Source organism: Drosophila mojavensis, unplaced genomic scaffold, assembly GCF_018153725.1.
Source record: "Drosophila mojavensis isolate 15081-1352.22 unplaced genomic scaffold, ASM1815372v1 contig_74, whole genome shotgun sequence".
Taxonomy (NCBI): domain Eukaryota; kingdom Metazoa; phylum Arthropoda; class Insecta; order Diptera; family Drosophilidae; genus Drosophila; species Drosophila mojavensis.
In genome coordinates this window covers 12,998,544-13,021,166 of record NW_025318899.1, presented here as the reverse complement: position 1 = coordinate 13,021,166, position 22,623 = coordinate 12,998,544, and the positions used below count along the sequence as shown (strand labels likewise).

General features: G+C 40.6%; 5 protein-coding genes across 11 annotated transcripts; 3 read left to right on the top strand and 2 right to left on the bottom strand.

Annotated features, from left to right (window-relative positions):
* Window positions 1–28: 28 nt before the first annotated feature.
* Window positions 29–1,769, top strand: LOC6582298 (SHC-transforming protein 1). Its single transcript, XM_002007965.4, has 2 exons — window positions 29–332; window positions 424–1,769. Exons 1-2 carry the CDS (start codon window positions 145–147, stop codon window positions 1,532–1,534), a joined length of 1,299 nt encoding a protein of 432 aa, XP_002008001.2. The 5' UTR covers window positions 29–144; the 3' UTR covers window positions 1,535–1,769.
* Window positions 1,770–1,816: 47 nt separating this feature from the next.
* LOC6582297 (40S ribosomal protein S17) lies at window positions 1,817–2,734 on the bottom strand. Its single transcript, XM_002007964.4, has 3 exons — window positions 2,635–2,734; window positions 2,252–2,403; window positions 1,817–2,168 (listed from the first exon to the last, which is right to left on the bottom strand). The coding sequence occupies exons 1-3, from the start codon at window positions 2,635–2,637 to the stop codon at window positions 1,928–1,930; spliced, it is 396 nt and encodes a 131-aa protein (XP_002008000.1). The 5' UTR covers window positions 2,638–2,734; the 3' UTR covers window positions 1,817–1,927.
* Window positions 2,735–2,824: 90 nt separating this feature from the next.
* Window positions 2,825–6,007, top strand: LOC6582296 (uncharacterized protein KIAA1841 homolog). Its single transcript, XM_002007963.4, has 5 exons — window positions 2,825–3,722; window positions 3,787–4,741; window positions 4,809–5,031; window positions 5,098–5,311; window positions 5,395–6,007. Exons 1-5 carry the CDS (start codon window positions 2,854–2,856, stop codon window positions 5,798–5,800), a joined length of 2,667 nt encoding a protein of 888 aa, XP_002007999.3. The 5' UTR covers window positions 2,825–2,853; the 3' UTR covers window positions 5,801–6,007.
* Window positions 6,008–6,540: 533 nt separating this feature from the next.
* Window positions 6,541–8,414, bottom strand: LOC6582295 (ubiquitin-conjugating enzyme E2-22 kDa). The gene is made up of 3 exons (XM_002007962.4): window positions 8,001–8,414; window positions 7,632–7,784; window positions 6,541–7,537 (listed from the first exon to the last, which is right to left on the bottom strand). Exons 1-3 carry the CDS (start codon window positions 8,061–8,063, stop codon window positions 7,154–7,156), a joined length of 600 nt encoding a protein of 199 aa, XP_002007998.1. The 5' UTR covers window positions 8,064–8,414; the 3' UTR covers window positions 6,541–7,153.
* Window positions 8,415–9,484: 1,070 nt separating this feature from the next.
* LOC6582293 (ribose-phosphate pyrophosphokinase 2) lies at window positions 9,485–22,623 on the top strand. Of its 7 annotated transcripts, XM_032730956.2 has the most exons (10): window positions 9,530–9,600; window positions 9,662–9,698; window positions 11,629–11,854; window positions 16,302–16,485; window positions 17,141–17,209; window positions 20,259–20,357; window positions 21,785–21,909; window positions 21,980–22,178; window positions 22,240–22,374; window positions 22,455–22,623. In XM_032730956.2, the coding sequence occupies exons 3-10, from the start codon at window positions 11,637–11,639 to the stop codon at window positions 22,545–22,547; spliced, it is 1,122 nt and encodes a 373-aa protein (XP_032586847.1). In that variant the 5' UTR covers window positions 9,530–9,600; window positions 9,662–9,698; window positions 11,629–11,636; the 3' UTR covers window positions 22,548–22,623. The 7 variants fall into 7 exon arrangements, with proteins under 7 accessions (XP_043865794.1, XP_015017853.2, XP_032586847.1 ...); XM_015162367.3 differs by lacking the exon at window positions 9,662–9,698 and having other exon boundaries at window positions 9,526–9,600; XM_015162366.3 differs by lacking the exons at window positions 9,530–9,600; window positions 9,662–9,698; window positions 17,141–17,209 and adding exons at window positions 10,643–10,731; window positions 19,592–19,615.

Sequence of the window (22,623 nt, the reverse complement as noted above, 5' to 3'; positions counted from 1 at the left end):
GCCAAATGAGCGCCCTCTCAGAACTAGAGTTCGTTCATTTAGTTAAGTGAGTCATTCGATCGAACTCATTCCGAACGGCTCAATACAACTCTACAAACAAAGGACGCACAGGACGCACACACTAAATACGCATACAGAAACGAAATGCCACGGAATGGCGGCGATGCCGGCAACGGTGGCACAGGCTCAAATGCCACCAGCGATGGCTGCATCTATCCCGATGATGTTATATTGGAAAAGGGCGTAACATTCAATGTACGCTATACGGGCTGCGTTGAGGTCAAGACCTCCATGAAATCGCTGGACTTTGAAACGCGAACGCTGCTCGCACGGTAGGTGAACAAAAATTAAGAAAAAAATAAGAAATTCAACTCCAATCAAGAATCTCTGCAAGCTGCTAATGGCAAATTGTTGTAATTTCAGTGAATGTATTAATCGAGTATGTGAAGCAGCTGGTCTTAAGTCTGTGAGCAAACGGCGATTGGACAAAAGGCTGCACAACTTCATCTCGGATCGTCCCAGCATGGAGCATGCGGGCACCAACATCATAATTAACGTATCCAGTCGTGCTTTAACGTTGAGTAATGTGGAAACGGGCGAAGTGATTGCCAGCCACAATATGCCTCGGATATCGTTTGCTTCCGGTGGCGACAATGACACTCTCGATTTCCTGGCCTACATTGCCAAGCGAGAGGGCGACGAGTGGCGTGCCTGTTATGTGCTGGAGTGTGCAGGCGGACAGAGCGAGGATCTGATTGTGACCATTGGGAAGGCTTTTGTGTTGCGATTCAATGCGCTGAGCAGACAGAATTGTGTGGGCGCAGGAGCAGCAGCTGGCACAGCTGCAGCTACCACAGATAACATTAATCTGAGCTGTAAAGAGAATGTTAAAGAGTATTACAATGACTTACCCAACAAGCTGCCGCCGGATCTGCCTTGCGATGAGCCACAGCTGCAGGCGCAACAGCCATTGGCACAGGCACAAATACCGCTTCATCCGCACGCTCCTCGTGTCGCCCAGTTGAATTTGAAGAAGCCGCGCGATCGCTTGAGCAGCAATCTTATCGATCTTAACTCCCCGCCACCCGATCAAACCACCAACAAACATTCACTTGGACATTTTGATCCGCTGCAGGCAGGTTCTGTTGCGGCGGGCGTGGCCACAAATTCCATACGCGACGTGTTCGATGGGCCCCAGTGTCCGCTTACTGCCGAAATCTGGTTCCATGCGGCCATCTCACGTCCCATTGCCGAACGCCTGCTGCAGCAGGATGGCGACTTCCTGGTGCGCGAGTCGCAAGGCAAGCGCGGGCAATATGTATTGACGGGATTGGAGGGGAAGACACCTAAGCATCTGTTGCTCATCGATCCTGAGGGCGTGGTGCGTACCAAAGATCGCATATTCGACAGCATCAGCCATTTGATCAATTACCATTGGGTCCATGCACTGCCCATCATCTCGGAGGATTCGGAGCTGGTCTTGCGTAATCCGGTGCGCAGACCCAACTTGGAGCAATCAACTGACAATGCATAAGCAACATATACAACTCTTCATATACCCCCTATACATATATTTATATCAATATATATATATACATATATATTTGTGTACACGCTTAGATTTACATATGTGCACTCGTAGAGAATATCTTTTATATATCGTCGTATCATTGTATAAAGAACAAACCCATTTATTTATGGATCGAATGTATACATATTTATATGTGCATGTCTACACAGTATTTTTCATTAAAATGAAAATAAACCAACCAAATGCATTTACTTAATCGCAATCCAAAGACAACACAGTTATTGATTTAATGTTTGCATTTCACACACTTGATGTTTGTTTATTGTGCTCCAATGCAAGGTTTTCTCTTTTTATAAAACAGGCATCTTTAAGGGATCACCATCTTCCGATCTAAACCTAATTGCGACGTCCAAAGTTGTTGGTGTTGGGCTGGGTCAGCTGCAGGCCACGAATGTTGTGGAAGTCCAACAGCTTCAACATCTCCTTGGTATCGGCATCGACCTCAATGATGTCCTGCTCCAGAGCCGAGACAGCGGGCACGTAGTTATCACGACGCTCGCGCTCCTCCTCCTGCAGCTTAATGGAAATACCACGCACCTGAGAGTGACGCAGACGGCCCATCAAGTGGGTAACATAGCTGCAGGAATGTAGACAAGAGCAACAATTAGTATTGCAATCCCACGTACAGTATTCAAAGCAGCTTCCAGTTGCACTACTTACCCGGCAATCTTGTTGCGGAGGGGCTTGGTGGGAATGATAGCAACCTCCTCGCAGATACGCTTGTTGGTGTGGAAATCCAACGTCAAGCGTGTGTAGTACTTCTCGATGATGACCTTAGCGGCCTTCTTCACTGTCTTGGTTCTGACGCGACCCTAAATTTTAAAGTGAAGAGGGTTGGAATACACAGATTAGTTTACGCCTGTATAAACACATAAACAATCAAGATTTTGAGCCAGTTCTTTGACTGGGCTGAATGAAATTTCACTACGCTTGAGAGCGGCACATATTTGACCACAATAAGCTTCACATATTTTTGCTTTTAGTGCAATGATTGCATTTTTAAATAAAGTTTTTTATTCGAGTTTTGACATTCGGACACCCACCATTGCGAACGTTGTTACCGGAAAAGAACAGAAAAGAGCAGCTGTCAAAATTACATCTTTTGTGTGAATGCACACACAGGGTTGTATGCGCTAGCGATTATCGAAAACAGTCGTGTCGGTGCGAATGGCTAGAAGAAGAAGCGCCGCGGTTACCAAAGTAACGGAAACAATGCGAATTTATTTGGTTCGCAATTTTCAAATAATAATTGGGTCATCGAAATGGAAAAGTCAAGCAATAATGATGAGGAAGGCGCTTCTGCTGCAGCATCCAATTCAAATTCGGAGGAACAACAACAGCAAGCGGGCAATAGCAATGGGAGCGCAAACGGTTCCGATTTTCAAATCAGTTTAAATGATTTTCTCGACTTTCTCAAACTTTCCTGTCACGTAAACGATATGATAACAAAAGTTGAAGGCAAACCATATAATCGGGAGCCAGTGCCACCCGCCGAGAATCTAGCTGGTGTCTTCCCGAAGCGAAATTCAAAAAAAGAAGAATTCGATTTTAATAGTTTGGCCGAAAATGATTTGGTTAATGAACTCCTGGGCCTCAAGCGTTCCCAACGAAATACGAGCAGCAGCAGTCTAACCAACGGTAGCACTAGCAGCAGCCGGGATGAGAGCAGTCGTACTAGTCTGCTGCTGCCGGATCCTAGGTCCTCAATGCGCTCCGGACACATTCACAGCGAGCGAGGCCTACATCCAAAACTCCGTGAACAACTGGACTATGTCATCAACGAGGGTGTGTTGGACTCGGTACTCTCCTTCATTTGTCCAATGCCCTTGCCTGTCACCTTGGCACCCAACGGCGGGCGGGGAAAGGCGACCAAAGTACCATCGTCGCAGCCATTGCAGTTGGTGAAGGCGGATCCCATTCCAAGCCCAAATAATTTAACGACGCCCAGCTCCAGCTCGCCCAACACTCACTCGCCCAGGGAAAGCCCAGCGGCTGAGATGCACAGCGGCAACAGTGTGGTGCGTGCGTCCGTAAAGGAGCCAACTGGCAAAGCATCCTCTACCACAGCCACACGACGCAAATCCCTGTTGCTGGTCAAGGACAGTAAGCATTCGCGCCAGGACAAGAAGGAGTGAGTGCATGAAAATAAATAAATACAAGAGTAATTTCATCATTCGATCTCCAAATCTTTTTAGATCAGAGGTCGTGATCCACGTGTGCGACGAGGTGAAGAACACCTCGCGTGACTTCACCTGTCCGCAGGGTCTGCTGGTGAGCAAAATGGGCTACTTTGCGGATGTTACGGCCGGGCAGCGTCTGGAGGAGATGGACATATCGGTTCACTGTGACATACAGATTTTTGACTGGTTGATGCGCTGGATCAAGTACAGTGCCCAGAGCCAGGAGCTTCCGGCACCGGGACAATGCAGCACTTCGGGTCCCCAGCTGGATGGCAACAACGTGGTGCCCATTCTGGTCTCGGCCAGCTTTCTGCAAATGGAGCCACTGCTGCTGGAGTGCCTAGCCTTCTGTCACGCCCATCTCAGCGAGGTAGTGCGCACTTCGACGAATTTGTCGTGCCTCAATGATGCCCTAGTCACCCGTTTGGCTGCCATGTTCACCAACCTGGAGCTGGAGATGGTGCGCGATAAGAAGGAACGTGTCACGCCCAGGCTGTGGACGAAGCTAGTGCAAAGCCTCTGCGAGCCAGATCCGGAGGTGCTGCGTGGCCATTTCTATAGCATCTCTGGACTGTTTCGGTGCGTGCGCTGCTGTCGCTGCGTGACCAACACGATGAAGTCCCACGTGAACTGCTTGCCAAGCAACATACGGCTCAATCGCTGGGGCCAGCTGGTCAGCAACCATGTGCGCGACACCAACTGGGATCTCAATGTGTACGTGATGCAGCTGTTCAAGGACCTCAAGTCGTGGCGCAAAGTCTACTGGAAACTTTGGGGTCATTGCCACTATCTGTATTGCTGCACTTGTGAGGCTCACTTCCCGGTCTATCAAATGAGCTGGTGCCGCTACCATCCCGAACCGCCGAGTTTTTTAGGTCCCGACGCCGAGGGACGCATTGCCGGTCCAGCTGGACGCTACCCCTGCTGCAAGCAGCAGGCGTTCCGCTACGAAACATTGCCAGGTCCCAATGTAAAGCATGTCATTTGGTAAAGACTTTGAACGATTTCCGTTTAATGGGATTTATGCTTCCTTTCAGGGCTGCCAGTTCCGCGAGCACAGCGTGCTGGTGGACACAGATCGGGAGCGTGCGATCCTGGCCATTGCCCAGTTGGTTGGTGAGAACTACGCGCTGAGTGAGCAGCCACCGTTGCATCTGCAGGAGCTAGCTGCTGCGGGTGAGATTAGTCCCAATTGGTTGGGCATCTCGTTGACGCCACAACGTTGTCGCCAGGGTCTCTTGCCGCAGCTCTGCATGGACAGTGGGTTATGGTTTCCTCTCGACACATAAGAATCTCTTTGATCATCCAACTCAATATCTCTCACAGTGACCAATCATCGTGTTAGCCGACGCTGCCGCTATGAGAATGAGACCAGCTCCGAGTCGGACAACAACTCGACCAGCTCTGAGGATACGCGCCTGCCGCGTCTACGCAATCGCAATGCGCTGCTCGACGATGATTACTCCTCAAGCAGCGATGGCTGCGAGTCGGATCATCGGCCACCGCCGCGCAAAGCACGCGGCAAAAAGAAACGAAAGCGGTAAATAAAGAGAGAGGGAGAGTTATGCATTCTCATCCCATTATTATCACTCATCTCTCATTCATAACTCATCTCTCGCTTAGGCCGGCTGCTGTCTCTGGGCGCTTCTGGTCGGGCGAGCTGTCGGCGCGCAGCAATCAGGACCATCAGCGTGACTTCGAGGAGAAGATCATGAAGCAGGTGGCCAGCTACGTGTCCAAGAAGACGGGCCCCGATCAAAATTCGGCGCACAGTACCCAGCCTCTGGGCGGCACTTATGTGCGACTGGAGACCGAGTGGAAGGAGATGCTCAAGCAGCGTCACAGCAACCACAATATGCCATCTGGCAGTGCCAGCAGTGCGGGCACCGCTGCTGGAGGCATTGGCGGCTCTGGCTCATCGGGCAACAGCATCAACAATCCAAATGTCCACTCTGGGCTGGGCGCCACAGTGAGCAGCATGATGGGTGTTCCGGGCGCTGGCCAGCTGTCCAAGCAAAAGCACAAGTAGACTCCTAAATCGAATGGCAAATAAAATGTAGACAATATTAGAAGTAGGAATTGTAGACAAATGTGTTTTACACTATGCAACAAGAGCGACAAAATTTTTCAAGTAGACAATAGACGTGATTTGTAGAAAAGTGCATTAATCAACTATGATCTAGAAAATATTATAAATTAATGCAAAGATTACGTAAATATAGTCAAATTGAGCAAACGCTTTAGTATTCATTTTTTCCAATTTTGTTGCATAGTGTTATTTGAAGCAACTAATCAATAGATTCACCTTGATGCATTTCTTAATAGTTGTTTATTATTTAACTTAACGCAATTTACAAAGATTTTTATTATAGATCGTTTTTCGTTTTTAGCTTTAAAATTAATTTGCTTATGTTTTGCTTGCGTCGGCTAGCGACATAAATAAAATCGGGATAAAGGTTACAAATTGTATGATTATTAATTTTAAATGTGTTTGCAATTCATTTGTTTATATCTTATACATTTCTTTCATAACTCAAATTTGCGTATTTCTTCTTTTTATGAACTTTTTCGTGATTAGAGTTTCTTTCTTTTGTTGTTGTCCTCGCTTAACAATAAATGCGGCTGCACAAACCGAACCCTGGGTTCTATTTCTATCATAAAAATATATATATAATCAAATGTCGTGGGCGGGCTGTGCCCCAGGCTCAACCTGTAGCAGGAAATGCAACACAATGTTCAATGTTCTGCTCACTTAAACAAACAAATAAATAATGAATTCCACACTATGAAAAAGAAAAACTATTGGGCCACAGCCGGAACTCACTTTTATTACACTTTAATTTGTTGTTTTGAGATGAAAAACTCGCACGGAAAGTGCGATTTGGGCAAGTGAGAACCGGAATGGACCGCCAGCTTTTGCTTTTTTGCTTTTTACAATTACACAGTAAATAAATTTGGAAATTAACAAAACAAATATTTAAAATTTTCAATAAATAGATTGTGTGTGTGTGTGTGTGTGTATTTGTAGTGTTGTTGTGTCTACTTGTGGGTATTAGAGTATCTATGTGTTTGTGTGCTCGAATTATGTATGCCAATTAAATAAAGTTGATCGGCTATTTGGTGTTTTAACAGAGTACTTAAAATTTTGCATAGTAATTGTTTGCTGTCCAACTGATTCATAAACAAGATTGACTGAAATTGAATTTGCTACTGCTGTTGCTGTTCCTGCCTGCTTCGTTTTCGTTTAACTTGTTGCTGTTGGTGTTTTGCTGCTGCTGTTAATTTTATTGTTGTTGCTGTTGCTGTTGCTGTTGATGATGGTGTTGTTGTCGTTGTTGTTGTTGCTGTTGCTGTTGCTGTGGTTGTTCGTTTCGCCGCAAAGCTAACTGAATAGACACTCGGTCGCCTTCTCCAAATTCCAATTCTCTTTGGATAATACAGCGCGCGCATCGTGCTCATCAATGCCCATGTCCTTGAGGCGCTGTATCTTTGAATCACAATCGGGAAACGTAGTCGGGCCACCGGCATACGCATTGGTCCAGTGTCGGGCAGTTAATACGAATAGATCGTGCTTATCCTTGAACTGATATGCGACAACGGCATCCTGGGGATCATCGGGCTCGGCGGCGGCCAGCAACGCCTGCAGCGACAATAATACCGTACGCAATGTCATCGCAGCGGCCCAATTGTCCTTCAATATGTCTAGGCAAATGGCGCCAGTGACTGACGAAATGTTCGGATGCCAAATGCGTGTTATAAATCGAACCTGAAACACAACACCGAGTGTATACAAATATTTGTATATATATCATATATCACACCTCATACCATATACACACAGCATGCAACGGTAGACTCACCTTTGGTGGATTGAATGGGTATGTTTCTGGTACTTTGATTTCCAGCACGAACTTGCCGCCCTCGTAGGGCGTGTCTGGCGGGCCGGCGATCTCGCCGCGCAGCTCTGTCCAGCTATCATTGACTAGCTCTATTTTGATTGAGCACTGTACGATCTACAGATATGGTTTAGATATACGATATTAGCTTAAATCGATTAATAATATGAATGAAATTATGCAATTTGATTGGTTTACCAGGCTCGCGCCAAAACAGAAAAAATTCGGATTGGAGGCAAAGTCCTTGACTTCTGCTCACATATGTGTGCATGTGTATACATATACATATACATGTATATACATCTGTATATATTCGGCTCGGGCCACACTCACCTCTTCGCTGCGCATAACTTCTTTAAATTCGCGCTTGATACGTGATACGGCCATGTTCGCCATGATTGTTAATTTGTTGTTGGGAGTTTTTGTTGTTGTTTCTGGTGTTATTTAGCTGTTGGTAGATTTTACTGCCGATTACAGCAGAGTTCTCGACTGTTGTTGGATTGTTGATTGTTGTTTAGTTTGTGCTGTTATTGCTGTTGTTGTCGTTGTTGTTGCGTAAATAACACGCAGTTCGCTGACGCTGGGTAAAAATCTATGATATATATATAGACATATATGTTGCAGCTAAGTGGCGGCAGCATACAAAAACAATATGAAACGCTTCAATATTTCAATTATATTAAACTGACACTTTTTTCAACAAACTGTGCACGTAAGCCAGGGCTGCTAGACTATCGATAAGCATTGGCAGTCAGCTGCTGGCAAGTGTGACCCATACGCCATATCTGAAATGATAAACCAAATGTTAAATTTGCGATTTATAGTTATCGAGTCTGTTAATGGGAGCAGTTTCACTGTGATTTGTTTAAAGGTTAACAGTTAACCGTTTGCCCACAGTGCTGTAAAATGTTTATAAATATTTTAAATTTAAGCGCCAAGTTTTCATTGACTTTGAGATCGTCTTGTTTTTTTTTTTTTTTTTTTTTTTTATACTAATGCTATGAATATGGGCGTTTTTAACATGGACTTCATCTATGTGTAGGTATCTGATAGATACGTATCACATTGATGAAACAGTATTTTTCCACCATTTTCAAGGCTTAGCGTTGATCCCTCAAAATGAACTTGATTTGACCTCAGGTAGAGACTTCTATTACGCCTTGGCAACCGATTCACTTCGATGGCAATTCAAAACTCGTTTTTGTCTCTCATAAATAACAAATGCGCGTCTAGCTTACAATAGGGTTCTCGCCAGCTTAGCAACAGCAGCCAAAATAATATACAGCAATTATGCGACTCAACACTATTTATTTTGTTTTTTGCTTTTGTTTTTATGTTTCCTTTCTTCAGGTTTCAAAAGTAGTAAAAAACGTGTGGGACGAGAAGCTGCTGAGCAAGACGTGTTTAGCTGTTAAAAATAGCCCAGTCAACATTTTTTAAGGTCATTCGATACGTCTAGAGTCTAGACTATGTCTGCTCTAATTTATTTACATTTCTAACTAACTTTTTATCAATTGGTCAACGCGAACATTCTAGCTCGGCGACATCTGAGACCGTTTCTGTTTTAGTTTTGTGCTGCGCTTGCTCGCTGGGCACGTGTTTCGTTTGTTTTCTTTTGCACAGACGTTCGTCGGCCCAAGCTCCATTAAAAAAATATAAAGCACACAAATTAAAAAAAAAAAAAAAAGCATACCGAGTTGCCGGCGCGCTTACTCTTTGACTTCTTTGATTACTCTCTCATTCTCTCTATCTCGCTCTCCACGATACTAACTCTCCATCTCCCATTCTCTGCTGGCTTCTTCACGCTCTCTTTTGTTTGGCAGACAAACTTCATGACTTCGCCGCCAATGAAATCATTCAGCTTTTGCATTTTCATTGAAGCGGCTGCATTCTTAAGTGCCAAACAAAAGAATAAACGCGGACTAAGTGAAACGTGAGTAAAAAACAAAAAGCAAAAATAACCGTTTCAACGCCTAATTTGTTTGTGTACCTAGTTATTTACGAACCGATTTGTTTCTGCACATGTTTCATGTAAGTTGAATTCTATTGCCGAAACGTGTTTACGTTTATGTATGTGTGTGTTGATGTGTGTGTATGTGTGTTTTTATTGTGCTTTATCTGTTTCTAATGGCAAAGAAAACGTGCGTTGTCAGCAGTTAAGAAGCTGGCACGTGGTTGCTTACCCCTCAAACCTCCTCATTTTTTATATGAATGCAGCGACGCCATTTGCATTTGCGTCAACAATATATAATATATACGCACACACAGATGCACACATACATGCTCGCAGACTACGTCAGTGCTTTCCTTTTGTAAAAACATTTTAGCCTGGCATTTTAGCATTGGCTTTAGTTCATTTAAATTTAGACACGAAAACAATTTGACAAATCTCTGCGTATTCCATTGTTCTGCTCAAGTACAGTCGTACTATACAACAAAGCAGCAAAGACGAGCCCCCAAAAATAAATAGCTTTAGTTGGGATCATTAGCTTCGGCCAGCTTAAATAAAAAGCAATGCAAAATTTAAATGCATTTTTTGTAGCCCTCGCAATTGCAGCTTAACAGCTGTGCAATAATCAGAAGGAAGAGACAAAGAGATTGATAGAGAGAGTGAGAGAGCGAGACAATAGCCAATGCTGCGGCGAAAGCTTCTGCATGCTCTGCGTCTATTAGCTTACATGTGTTTATGTGTGCGTGAGCAGATGTGTGCATGTGTGCTTATGTGTAAGTTCGTATATATGTGTGTGTGAAACGCATACGCCATGTACGCGCTCAGTAGTTCCAATTGCTCACTCGCTGCTGGCGGCGTTGCGCTTGATTCTGTTGTTCTCAACGCCTAATCTACTGTCATAGTTCTAATAAATATACTTATAAATCATAAAAATATTTTTTTACGTGCGCGCTCTTTGCTTTATAAATTCACCGTTCGTTTCTCAGTCGGGTATTACCGTTAGCACCTGACAAATAGCGGCAAATTGCGCGCGTAGTGTTGCACGTCATTGCAGAGTTTTCGAGCAGTTTGTCATGATGCCAGATACAAAAAGTTTAAAATCTGAACAAAATGGTGCGTATTGCGTGCAAGGCTAAAAGTATATTTCACGGCCATTGTCAAACGAAAACCCCCTAACCATCCATACAAACAGCTGTTCGGTTAGTGTCGTGATAAAAGCTTTTCGGCACGCGCCTGTTTGCATACCAGACTATTTTGTTTTCGGTGCATTTCCCATAGATTCGCGCTCTTTAATGAGAGCAGAGAACGTAGCGCATGGCTTTATCAGGCTAAGTGCGAGCTTTTGATTATTGTTATGGGACTGCCGGACGCCAGGAGGACAAACAATGTTGCCAGACTGTATTCGAGTAAAATATCATAAATATCATATAAATACGAGTTGATGTTTCTTGCTTTAGTTAGCCACAAATATTGTTTTCTTTCTAACTACTTTGAATGCCAACTCAAGTAGTCTACTTTCGAATTCGTCACGATCTGGCCACAATACACAACATTCGCTCACTCACACAGGTTGCGGTAGCAATATGTCAAAATAATCACATGGCTGATGCTTGGGGTGGCTCTGGTGAGACTCGTACTCTTTCACTCTCTCTCGCCCTCTCTCTCTCTCTCCCGACAACACACACATGCCCATACTGTTGCATGAGATATGTATATACACAGACAAGCTTTTCGCTGCTTATGCCAGATGTATGAATGAATATTTGGCGCGTGAGTGTGAGAGAGCAGCAGCGCAGCAATGCTTTCTGCTGCTGCCATCGTCTGCTTACATTTATGGCGCTCATGGCGCTCTATTACAAGCGTTGGCTCACTCTCTGCGCTCTCTTCGCTCAATTCCGCCATGTATACTCACACACATACACGGGTGACAGCAGAGGCAGAGCGAATGCGGCGACGTCGCTGTCGCTGCTTGTGCAAAAAAATTTTTATAATAAAAACTTGTACTCGTAGATTGTGTGATGCCAGTACGTTCTGCTAATCCGATACGCGCTAGAAGTTTGATCCGAGACAATTTGGAGAAACAGGCTGGTTGTCTAAATCTAATACACTCCAGAATGCCAAACATTAAAGTGTTTTCGGGTACCTCGCATCCGGATTTGGCGCAGCGTATTGTCGATCGCCTTGGCATCGACCTGGGCAAAGTGGTCACCAAGAAGTTTAGCAATTTGGAAACATGGTAAGTATATGCACACTAACGTATTTACACACACATATACAACAAAATCGAATCGCGTGCGCCAGCCGTTTAACCAAATGAAACAACAGCAACAAGAATAACAGCAATAATAATAACAAATTATGTGAAATGTGACCCCGTTAAATGCGTGTGATAAGTGCTCGAAAGTAAATTGAAAAAAAGAACTATGTGTGTCCATGTGGACAGTTCCAGCTCCTTGACATTTACCAAAGGTTGTCAAGCGCTTGGCCATGCGTTTTCCTCTGACTGACATCGGAACGACAGCAGGTGCCCTACGTCTGGCTGCAGTTCAGTAAATTATAGTATTTTATTTCGTACATTTCTTTTAATGGGTTTCTTAATACAGTTCGTTTTGCTTTTTTGTGCATTTTATTTTTATTGATTTAACAAGTGGACTGTACACCGTAGTCATTGGTTGCTTGCCGTGTGCTTGCCTTTCTATATGCATGTATGTGTGCGTGATTGTGTGTATGAGGCTCACGCATATACACACTTACACACACAAATACACACATGTATACGCGCAAAACACCAAGAGGAACGCGCTCTGGCTACATACATCGAAGCCAATGTTGCGTGCAATTTGTTTGTCGCCCGTAAAATTTAAATACTATTAAAATATGGAATCTACATAAATATACAAAATGATTACATTTATATTTAATTAGCACATGTGATTTTACTTTGACACTGCTGTGGCGCAGCTTCAGCCTCAACTTTGCTATATACGCACACACACACACACACACTCACACACACACTCATACACTCACAAGCGAGCAAGTCAGCTGCTTCTCCAACAACAACAACAACAAATAATAATAAAGTGTCTCTGGTGGCTGGCGCCTTATCAACACGCACACGCTGAAACGCGACACATACAAAGCGGCCTATAAGAATTTTAATAGAATTAAATAAACGTTGAAAATGATATAAAGAAAATTAGCAAACAATTAGAGTGTAAGGGAAGAAAAAACAAAAAAATAAAAAAAAAAAAGAAACAAGAGGGCAGGCAAAAGAAATGAGTGAGAGAAGCAAGAAAAGTTAGAGGTTATAATATAAATAATGCGCGCTAAGCTTTTTGACATGATACGCGCTAGCCAAATGAGCGTGAGTATTCCATACATTCAGATGTGTGAGTATGTGTGAGTTTGATGTGTAAGCAGTATATAAGCAGACACACGTTTATGCATGTATTATGTTATGCTCCCGCATACAGACGCAACGCCACGCAACTCACACAAAGGTAAACTCCAAAACAGAAGCAACGGAAGACAAGCAGGCAGGCAGTAGGCTGGCAAGCAGAGCGCATGCAGGGACCAGACAGCGATAGCAAACCAAACCATAACACGACATTGTCACGTTTTTTCGCCGCCAACTGAGCGAGCCTGAGAGAGCGCACAGAAGAGAGTCACTCATAAGTCAGCCGATGACGATGGCGGCGTCGACGACGACGGCGACGTCAACGACGCCCCCACATGTTCATGCTGCTTTGCGCTCACGCGTTTGCTTTTGCATTCTCTCTCTCTTTGTCTGTCGCTCTCCCTCTCTCTCTCTCTGTCTCTCTCATTGATGAGATGGCCCCCACGTGTGTGCTGCAAACGCAGACACAACAACACGGTGGTTGTGCTAATTTATGTTGTTTTTGTTATTATTGTGACTTGTGCTGCGCACTTGTCGGCTTGTTGTAGCTCTTTCTGGTTTGTTCTCGCGGAGCATTGAGCGCTGTCAGCAACAGTGTAACGTAACTAATATGTTTAGATATCTCGCATTGCTCTTCTTCTATATTACTTGCTGTTGTTGTTGGTGTTTCTGCTGTTGTTACTGTTATTATATCTCTTGCACGATGACTTGATTGAAGCGTGTCTTATGTGCTGATTGGCGCTAAAAATTTGTTATTGTTACCCCTATTAGATCTATGTATGTATGCATGGGTCGCAGACCTGGGTTACAATCAATGATAGCGTTTGTAGGGCGCTGGGATGACGTCATGGAAATTCATATTCTTGATAATTGTTGAAACACTTACGAAATGTCTATTAATTTAATGGAAAATATTTAGAGCAATCATTTTATGATAGTTTCGTGCGAGTAAATATTATTATTATTCATACCTAATTTAAGGCTTAGCCACAAATGACCTTGCCAAAGGCAACCCAAAACCCACCGCCAATGCAATTTTTCAATAGCGAACGTAAATGGCCATCAATTCTAAAGGTCAAAACACGCAACTAGACCAAGACTAAAACCAAAAACAAAGTCGATTACAAGTACAAATTGAAAAGTTTGATCGATAAGAAATTTGCGTGTTGTCCGTAATGTGAGACGAATGGGAGCAAGGGCTACGTCTGGCTAGCTGATAAGTGGTTAGATGCCAAGATATGGGTTTAAAGCGAGCATCTATATACATACATATGTATATGCTTATGAGCCAACAGGAATTAAGTGAGCCTAGTCGATCGACGATACTTGTAGATTATACTATCACACTCACACACACATGCAGAGGCTTGTCAGTTGTCGGACAGAAATAAAAGTCAAACAGCTAGTTAAAAATATACATGCATAAAAAAAAGCAAAACAAAGGAAACAGCTGCTGCTGGTGCCGGTGCTGGTGCTAGACAACGGTCTACCCTCTGACAGCTGCAGAGCAAGACGGTTAATACTTGGCCCACTGCCAGCATAGAGATCCCAAGAGTTGGCCGCAAGAACCAAAGCCAAAGCAGCAGCAGCGTTTGGCATTCGAGCAATGCCAGAGGCGAAAGTGTTTTTCTTCTGAGAGGAAAACAAAAAACAAAATGCCAAAAAATGCATTCATTTCATGCAACGTCAACTGAAACAGCCACAACATTAGCATTAGCATTGGCTGATAATAAAATGCATTTTGGCAAAACCTAAGCGAACAATGCGGCGTATGCGTAATATGCCGTAAAACGCAGCCACAACAAAAGACAGCTGAGAGCGTGCGACTGTGGTCATAATTCCTGATTGCTAATATTCAACGAACACATACACACACACATTATGTCATTATGTATATATGTATTTGTGTTTACGAATTGGCAGGGCATTGCAAAGGCAACAAAAAATATGTCCGAAAATTTGTCAATCGATGGACTGGGCGAAGGCGTTCGATATTCTGGGCGCAGTTCCACACGTAATTCAATTAACCTTCAATGCAAATAACAATGGCAATGACCAAAATGTGTGTGTGTGGGAGAGTGTGAGTGAATGTGAGTAGAGAGCAGAAGGAGAAACAGAAAATCAAAACGTAAAAAACACAATAAACGAGATAGGTATAGGAAAGTAAGGGAAAGCTGTAAAAAGTGAGCTACGAGTATAAGCTAATCAAGGAAACGGTCGCATATGAAAGAATATGAATTTATGGTAAATGGATATTATATACATTGTATATGTATAAAAAATATAAATAAAGAAATCTTAGCTGTCTTTAAGTACAACATATATATAATGTTTAGTTATATTTAGAATACTTTGTTTGTAATAGATTGGTTTTTTTTAAGATGTAACAAGAACTTTGAAACTCTGTCAGACTTTAAACACACCAAACCATTCTACCCTAAGCAACCATTTTCATTGGGCCTAGGGTATAATAATTACAAAGAAATCAATATTTTTTTTTAATTTATCAAGAGTGAATCGAGCTTCGCCTGTCGATAAGGTCAACATTGTAGCAACAAAAACATTCTGGGAATGTGGCTTTAAAAATCTGCAAGAAATACGTTCCTTCGATATTCCACGTCAACATGATGTGTATATCCATAGCTAATGTTATTCTTCATAGTAGGACAATAGTAATTAACTTTTCTATAATAGCTCAAATGTAATTAAAGTGTAGAAAATATACTTCTTTATAAAAGTGAAAATAGTATATTGGTTTTTTGCGAGGTTCATCTTGCTGCACGTCCCCCTTTCTGTCTGTCTGTTTATAAATGCTATTTGTAAAATGTATTACAGCTAGAGATTATTAAGCTTATGATTTTCCAAAAATAATTCAAATGCTTCTTAACGGCTTTCAAAAGCGGTAGAAGCCATACAAACTGAAGTTGATATTTTCAAAGCTGAAAAACTTATTTGTTTACTCAAGCTAAATGAGCGGGAAGGGTATACAAAGCTATTCGTGAGAGTTGAGGGAATGTTTATAGATATGAATACCTATGTATATATAGTCGATTCGTAGGTCAATTTGGCAGACAAGTGTCAGCAAATTCTATCAATGAGAAATTGTTTCTGTCGCTAGGCACGAGAGTTGTATGTGTTTATGTTAGCCAATTCAAGTGTGCTTGAGAGTAAACAAGAAAATTATCGCCCAGCAAGTCGATACTTTATATACACTACATAAATATGATATTCGATTCATCATATAAACTTTTCTTATTGAATATTTATTTTTATTAAATTTCAGTGTGGAAATCGGCGAATCGGTGCGTGGCGAAGATGTTTACATTGTGCAGTCCGGTTCCGGGGAGATCAATGATAATTTAATGGAGCTGTTGATCATGATCAATGCTTGCAAAATCGCATCAGCATCTCGTGTTACAGCTGTGATTCCTTGCTTTCCATATGCCCGCCAAGATAAAAAAGATAAGGTAGGTTTGCCCACTAGGGATTGTAGTTAGCTCTCGCTCAATAATTACTCAAATAACTTTCCTTAATTCTTAAATTTACACACACCCACAATATATAAGATAAATAAAATGCAAAGCTAGTTTGGATTTTTATAGCAACAATAAATACTGTAAAGGCAGTAAAGCATTAAACTGTCTAATATTAATAACCTAAACTATATACATGTATATGTATTATACTATATACATATATATATAATGTTAATCTCTGTGTGTATTTTTCTTCTTTATTTTGCATTTTGTAATTAAAGTTTGAGTTTTTATTTTATTAATTTTTCCTCCCTAAAAACAACAACAACAAAATCGTTGCAAGGAAGCGAAGCTGTTAAAATGTGGAACCTTTTTACTTTTGTTATTATAGATCTATCCAAAAAATTTAATCTATAAATATTGTACAATTTTACTTACATATATATATAAATATTTGACTTTTTTTCTTCTTCAATTAATTATGTTATTGCCGCTGTTTTCAACAACTTTTGGTGTCTACTTCACGGTCTCCCTACTACCCTCTCTCTCTTTACCTCCCTCTATCCCTATCTCTTTCTCCTATTACCTACATATGTGTCTCGCTCGTGTTTGATCTCGCGGTATATTGAAACTATATCTACACTAGTTGCCGGGCGGTGAGGAGAAAGATGAAAGAGCTAAGCTTGCCAAGAAAAACTACGATTGGAAATTTAGGGTATTTAAAACTTTCAAACAACAATTCCAACTCACCATTTTCATTTCAAATAGATACCAACAACAGATATCTAATTTTCAATTTGTTTTGTTTTACGTCGGGCAAATACAACTAAAAATTTTCTCATCCTCAACTCATTGAAGAAAACTTGCAACAATAATTTCTCACCTCGCTGGGCTCTGGGCAAATTGCAAAATCAAAATCAAAACTTTTAATAATCTGTTGGTAAAAGTTCAATTCGATAATGCTTTAAAAACTAGAAATATTTATATATATTCAACAACAAAGTTCTACAAAAAGGTTTTACAATATTTTAGCTTTTGTCTTTTATGTTTAATACACGTGCTGCATGAACTAACTAAAAAAAAAAAAAAAAAAAAAATAATGGATTAAAAAACATCAAGAAAAACTGCAATGAAATGCGCTTTTGAAATTACATTGTTAGCAAATTTTTATATATTTATTTTACTTTTTTTCAATTGGTAAATTGGTAAAATCAAGAAAATTTCCACATTTTTCTGCTCAAAATTCTATTTGTACAAATTGAAATTTTTGTAAAATTTTTTGTTTATTTTTGAGCGGCGCCGCTTCATTGCAACAAAAATATATGATTTAATACTTATATTAACACAATATTTATATTATTTTCACTTATACTATAAATTCTCGTTTTGCTGTCTGCTCGTTAATTTGTCGTTTTGTGCTGTTATAGTATAATAATATATCATACAATATTTACCTTATATCTATATATATATATATATAAATATATATATATGTATATAATTTCTTATTGCACTTCTTAGCACCTTGTATTTGTGTACGTGCCCAATATGTCTTTTTCCGTTCAAATATAATATTTGATTTTAACAACCGGGTTCAATACAATCCTATAGAGCTGATAAGACATTTGTCCGCCTAGCAACCAGCTATAGTCTGCCTTTAATCCATTGAAAAATAATATACAGGGTATTGGAATAATATTTTTAGACTGTTGTATGTAAAACGGACAGACAGAGATGGCTTGTCTGACCCCAAAAAGTATATATAATATATATATATATATATTTTATTCGTGCCCAACTTTCATATATCTCTTATCTATTTCATGCTGATTCTGATTGAAATATTTTCCCCTCATTTGTTTACGAAAATAGTTTAAAATTAGTTATTGATAACCCATTAGCAACGTCATTTATTTAATTTGACGTCAACTAAGTTGGGGGTCTTTCGTAGTGCAGCCCTCTATCTCTATGTGTATCTGTTTGTTGTACACTTGCACCCGGTCAGATTAACAGCAATATTGCATTTAAATATATATTTTTTCCCGTAATTTTTCCACTTATTTTCGTCAACAAGATGAGATGTTTAATCTATAGGAAAAATGCATTGATGTGAACTCAAAATGCGTTTCTTGACATCGAACGATCGTCTGATTGTTGTCATGGCATACATATATTATAATATGTACATATATTATAATGATAGCTGGCTTTTAGAGCATTACTAGCCGAAGTATATACTTAAAGTCTTTATATTTGCTATATACATATTGGAGCTATCTAATTTACCTAATTTGAATTAAGCTCTATAAATTTACTCTCTTTTATCTATCTAGATGAGCTAAATAGAATATACTTGACTTTAATTTCAATGAAACTCTATAAATTCTAATTCTCTTATCTATCTATTGTAGATGAAATTTATATGGTAATACTTGACTTTAATTTCGATTAGTCTGTCTTATCTTTATACATGACATTTCAAGAGTATACTTGACTTTGGGTTCAATTAGTAAATATATCTTATCTCTCTATGTAGTATTTAGAGGTTAGCTTAAGATTTCGGTTGACTCTATTTATATCTAAAGATATAATTCTGTAGTTTCAAATCTGTGATCAGCTTAGTTAAAATTTCTCAAATGAAATTATCAGCTTCAGCTTCAATCCAACTTTCCATAAATTTTAAATATTTATAATTTTTGAGATCCTAAAAATTAAAAACAACTTCCTTAGGTTTACTCCTTTTACTTACCTCCTCCCATACGTTCTAATAACTTAAAATTTTGATAATCTTTATAGTTAACTAATTCTTGCACAATCCAAAGCAACACAATGTATAAATATACCCTTCCCAGCATTTGTTTTGTTTCTAGTTATTTCTTTTTTTAGTTCCCTATATTTTTTCTTTTTTAAATTTGTAAAAAAAAAAAAACTTTGACTAGAATATTTCACTCAAACAACTTTTCGTTTCTTCTTTTTCTTTTTTCTCTACTTTCATTTGTTTATTTTCTTTTATCAAACAACTTTTATGAGCCAAAAACAAACCAATAAACAAATTACCAAATACAAAAACAAATATCTGTTAAATAAATGTGCTTAGGAGTTTTCACCCAGACAATATACTGTGAGTAGTTCTGCTAGCGGGTCTAAGCTTTACATTTTACTTTTAACTAGCTACCAGTGACAAAAATATTTTTAATATTTAATCTATAAACACAAAAAAAAGAGCTTCTACAAATTTTTATATATTTTTTAAAACAGTTTTTTGTTTTAATTTCTATTTTTTTCCAGTGTTTGCATTGAGCAAGTTTGACTAATATTAGCATATATATTATATAGAGTTTTGCATGTTAGTTTTTTTTTTCTCAGAAATTTCTTAGTACACATACTAAATTTTTGCACAATTTATTGTCTCTGGTGCGCACTGTCATTGATGATCTGCACCCTCACACCCCTCTTTATCTCTCTCTCTCTTTGCCACTCTGTCTCTCTCTCGCTCATTGTTGTCCTTTGTGTTTGTCGAAAGTCTTCGTTTCAGTTATTGTTTCTGTACCCATTGGATCGTTACACTTCTGTTTTTGTGTGTATATATATTTGACTATCTGAACTCTATATTTATATATATGTTTTTTGTACACATGGTTAACTCTCATAATAAGCATAATATATAAATAAACTTAATATACTTAATATTTAAGCTCATTTACTATCTACGCTAATGATATACCCGATTCTCTTCCATATTTTCTACGCTGGCCCATGCACAGAGCCGTGCGCCCATCTCGGCGAAGCTGGTCGCTAATATGCTATCAGTGGCCGGTGCGGATCACATCATAACCATGGATCTACACGCCTCACAGATTCAGGTGAGTCCCAATTCCAATCAAATCAAACCAAGTCAAATGATGAAATGCCATATGGTCGGTGGGGGGGATCAAAATACAACAATTTCGTTTTATTTTTTATGGTTTTCTAGCCAATGGGGAAAAGCCAAAATTAATTTACATTAAAAAAAAAAAAAAACAGCTAAAACTTGGGAAAAAAAATAGTCCTAATATATAAATATATGCACTTAGACTGCCTGTGCATTTGTGTGTGTGTGTGTTTCTAATAATTGTTTCTCAATTGCTGGCTAAATATTTGATTTGTCTGGAGGCGGCTCATCGACAATCGACGTTTGCATGGAGATAATGCGCACCGAGAGTGTGGACAGGTGATCGAGGAGCTGATTGATGCGCTTCTCCTTTTCGAGTATGATCTTCTCGAGATATTGTATCTTCTGGGTCAGCGACACTATGTACATTTCCTTCTTGTCGTTGATGCGCAGCTGGTCCTCGTATTTTTCAGTGGTCACTCTCAATTGGTGCGCCAATTGCGCATTTTCAGACTCCGCCTGCAGATCCATCTTCGATTGTGTGGGAGTCTGTAACATGTTGATATCATTCGCATTTTCGTCTGGTGCCGGCAACGGCAACGGCAACGGCAACGGAGCATCGTTCGTCGTTTGGGTGGAGGTCTGGGAGTGTGTATTCACGTGCTTCGAATGTACAGGAGCCTCCTGAGATTGTGTTGCAGCATCGCTGGACGACTGTTGCTGACTCCTGGTCCTTGATGGAGATGCTCGACGTGAGCCGAGCTGTATGCCATCCCGCTCGGTGCGCATCAGATGAAAGAGCAACGAGCATATGGCATTCATGTCGCCCGAGGCGAGCAGCTCCAGTGCGGGCCGCATCAGGATCAGATTCGTTTTACGTAACACATTCAGACTGAATGTCTCCCAGTTGAGTACCTTCTTTGCCAATTGGCCGTGAGACGTGTAGTGCTTCATGTTGACCATCTTGCCAACGACACTCTTAAAGAGCAGCGCCATATTGACCACATCGGATAGATCGCGTCTGGTGCGATGATTCAAGACGATCCTTTTGCCGACCAGCCAATCGCTCAGCTCCTTATGCTCCTCGGGCGTCAATTTGTGCAAATTCGACATCTTTTCCGTTCCGTTCCGTTCCGTTTATGGCATACGCATTGACATTAGCATTAGATATATGTATATATCTATATACATATAAATATATGTTGTTCGATATCGAAAATAAAAGAGAAACTTTCAATTTGTTTTTGCTCCTGTTTGTTTAGAAGTTTATAGCCAGATAATGCAACTAAAAGTTTTTTTTTGGAAATACAAATTAGCTGAGAGTAGAAAAACTAATGTTGTGGAGCAAATGCGTTGACACAATTATGCCCTGTTGCTATATGAATATTTTTTTTTGTTTTTTTTTTTGTTTTTGTATAGGGTTTCTTCGATATACCAGTTGATAATCTCTATGCCGAGCCGGCGGTACTCAAATGGATCAAAGAGAACATTCCCGAATGGAAGAATTCGATCATTGTATCGCCCGATGCCGGCGGCGCTAAGCGGTAAGAGTTACTTTCGTTCTCACTCTTCTATATATATATATATATATTCATGTGTATAAACTATTTACAGTGTTACCTCGATAGCGGATCGCTTGAATGTGGAATTCGCGCTGATACACAAGGAGCGCAAGAAGGCCAATGAGGTCGCTTCGATGGTGCTTGTGGGTGATGTTAAGGATAAGATTGCCATATTGGTGGACGATATGGCCGATACATGCGGCACCATAGTCCATGCGGCCGATCGTCTGGTAGAGGCGGGTGCCACTAAGGTAGGTTAACGGTGCTTTCGCTAGAGTTTCTTGATCATTAATAATTGTTCCATGTGCCCAGGTTTATGCCATATTGACGCATGGCATTTTTTCGGGTCCGGCGATTTCGCGCATTAACAATGCCTGCTTTGAGGCGGTTGTGGTGACCAATACTATACCACAGGACGGGCATATGCGTGATTGTCCCAAAATACAGGTGAGCTGGTATAACTTTCCATCTCTTACTTTCACTACAATTCTCTCTCTCTCTCTCTCTCTCTCTCCCCTCTTTTGCAGTGCATTGATGTGTCTATGATGTTCGCCGAGGCTGTTAGACGAACACACAATGGCGAGAGTGTCTCGTATCTCTTCTCAAATGTTCCATATTAAACGTTAAATACCACAACAACAACAACTTCAAGAACTACAATCATAACAAGAAGAAGAACAGCAACAACAACAACAA

Coding starts and splice junctions, on each gene's coding strand:
- LOC6582298 (XM_002007965.4), top strand. CDS start 145: ATGCCACGGAATGGCGGCGATGCCGGCAACGGTGGCACAGGCTCAAAT. Junction 333..423: donor ACGCGAACGCTGCTCGCACG/GTAGGTGAACAA, acceptor TTGTAATTTCAG/TGAATGTATTAATCGAGTAT.
- LOC6582297 (XM_002007964.4), bottom strand. Junction 2,169..2,251: donor CTCCGCAACAAGATTGCCGG/GTAAGTAGTGCA, acceptor ACATTCCTGCAG/CTATGTTACCCACTTGATGG.
- LOC6582296 (XM_002007963.4), top strand. CDS start 2,854: ATGGAAAAGTCAAGCAATAATGATGAGGAAGGCGCTTCTGCTGCAGCA. Junction 3,723..3,786: donor TCGCGCCAGGACAAGAAGGA/GTGAGTGCATGA, acceptor AAATCTTTTTAG/ATCAGAGGTCGTGATCCACG. Junction 5,032..5,097: donor GCCGCAGCTCTGCATGGACA/GTGGGTTATGGT, acceptor TATCTCTCACAG/TGACCAATCATCGTGTTAGC.
- LOC6582295 (XM_002007962.4), bottom strand. CDS start 8,063: ATGGCGAACATGGCCGTATCACGTATCAAGCGCGAATTTAAAGAAGTT. Junction 7,785..8,000: donor AAGTTATGCGCAGCGAAGAG/GTGAGTGTGGCC, acceptor CCATATCTGTAG/ATCGTACAGTGCTCAATCAA. Junction 7,538..7,631: donor ACCCATTCAATCCACCAAAG/GTGAGTCTACCG, acceptor GTTGTGTTTCAG/GTTCGATTTATAACACGCAT.
- LOC6582293 (XM_002007960.4), top strand. CDS start 10,692: ATGATGCCAGATACAAAAAGTTTAAAATCTGAACAAAATG. Junction 10,732..11,628: donor TTTAAAATCTGAACAAAATG/GTGCGTATTGCG, acceptor TTGTACTCGTAG/ATTGTGTGATGCCAGTACGT. Junction 17,210..20,258: donor ACTACGATTGGAAATTTAGG/GTATTTAAAACT, acceptor GCCCATGCACAG/AGCCGTGCGCCCATCTCGGC.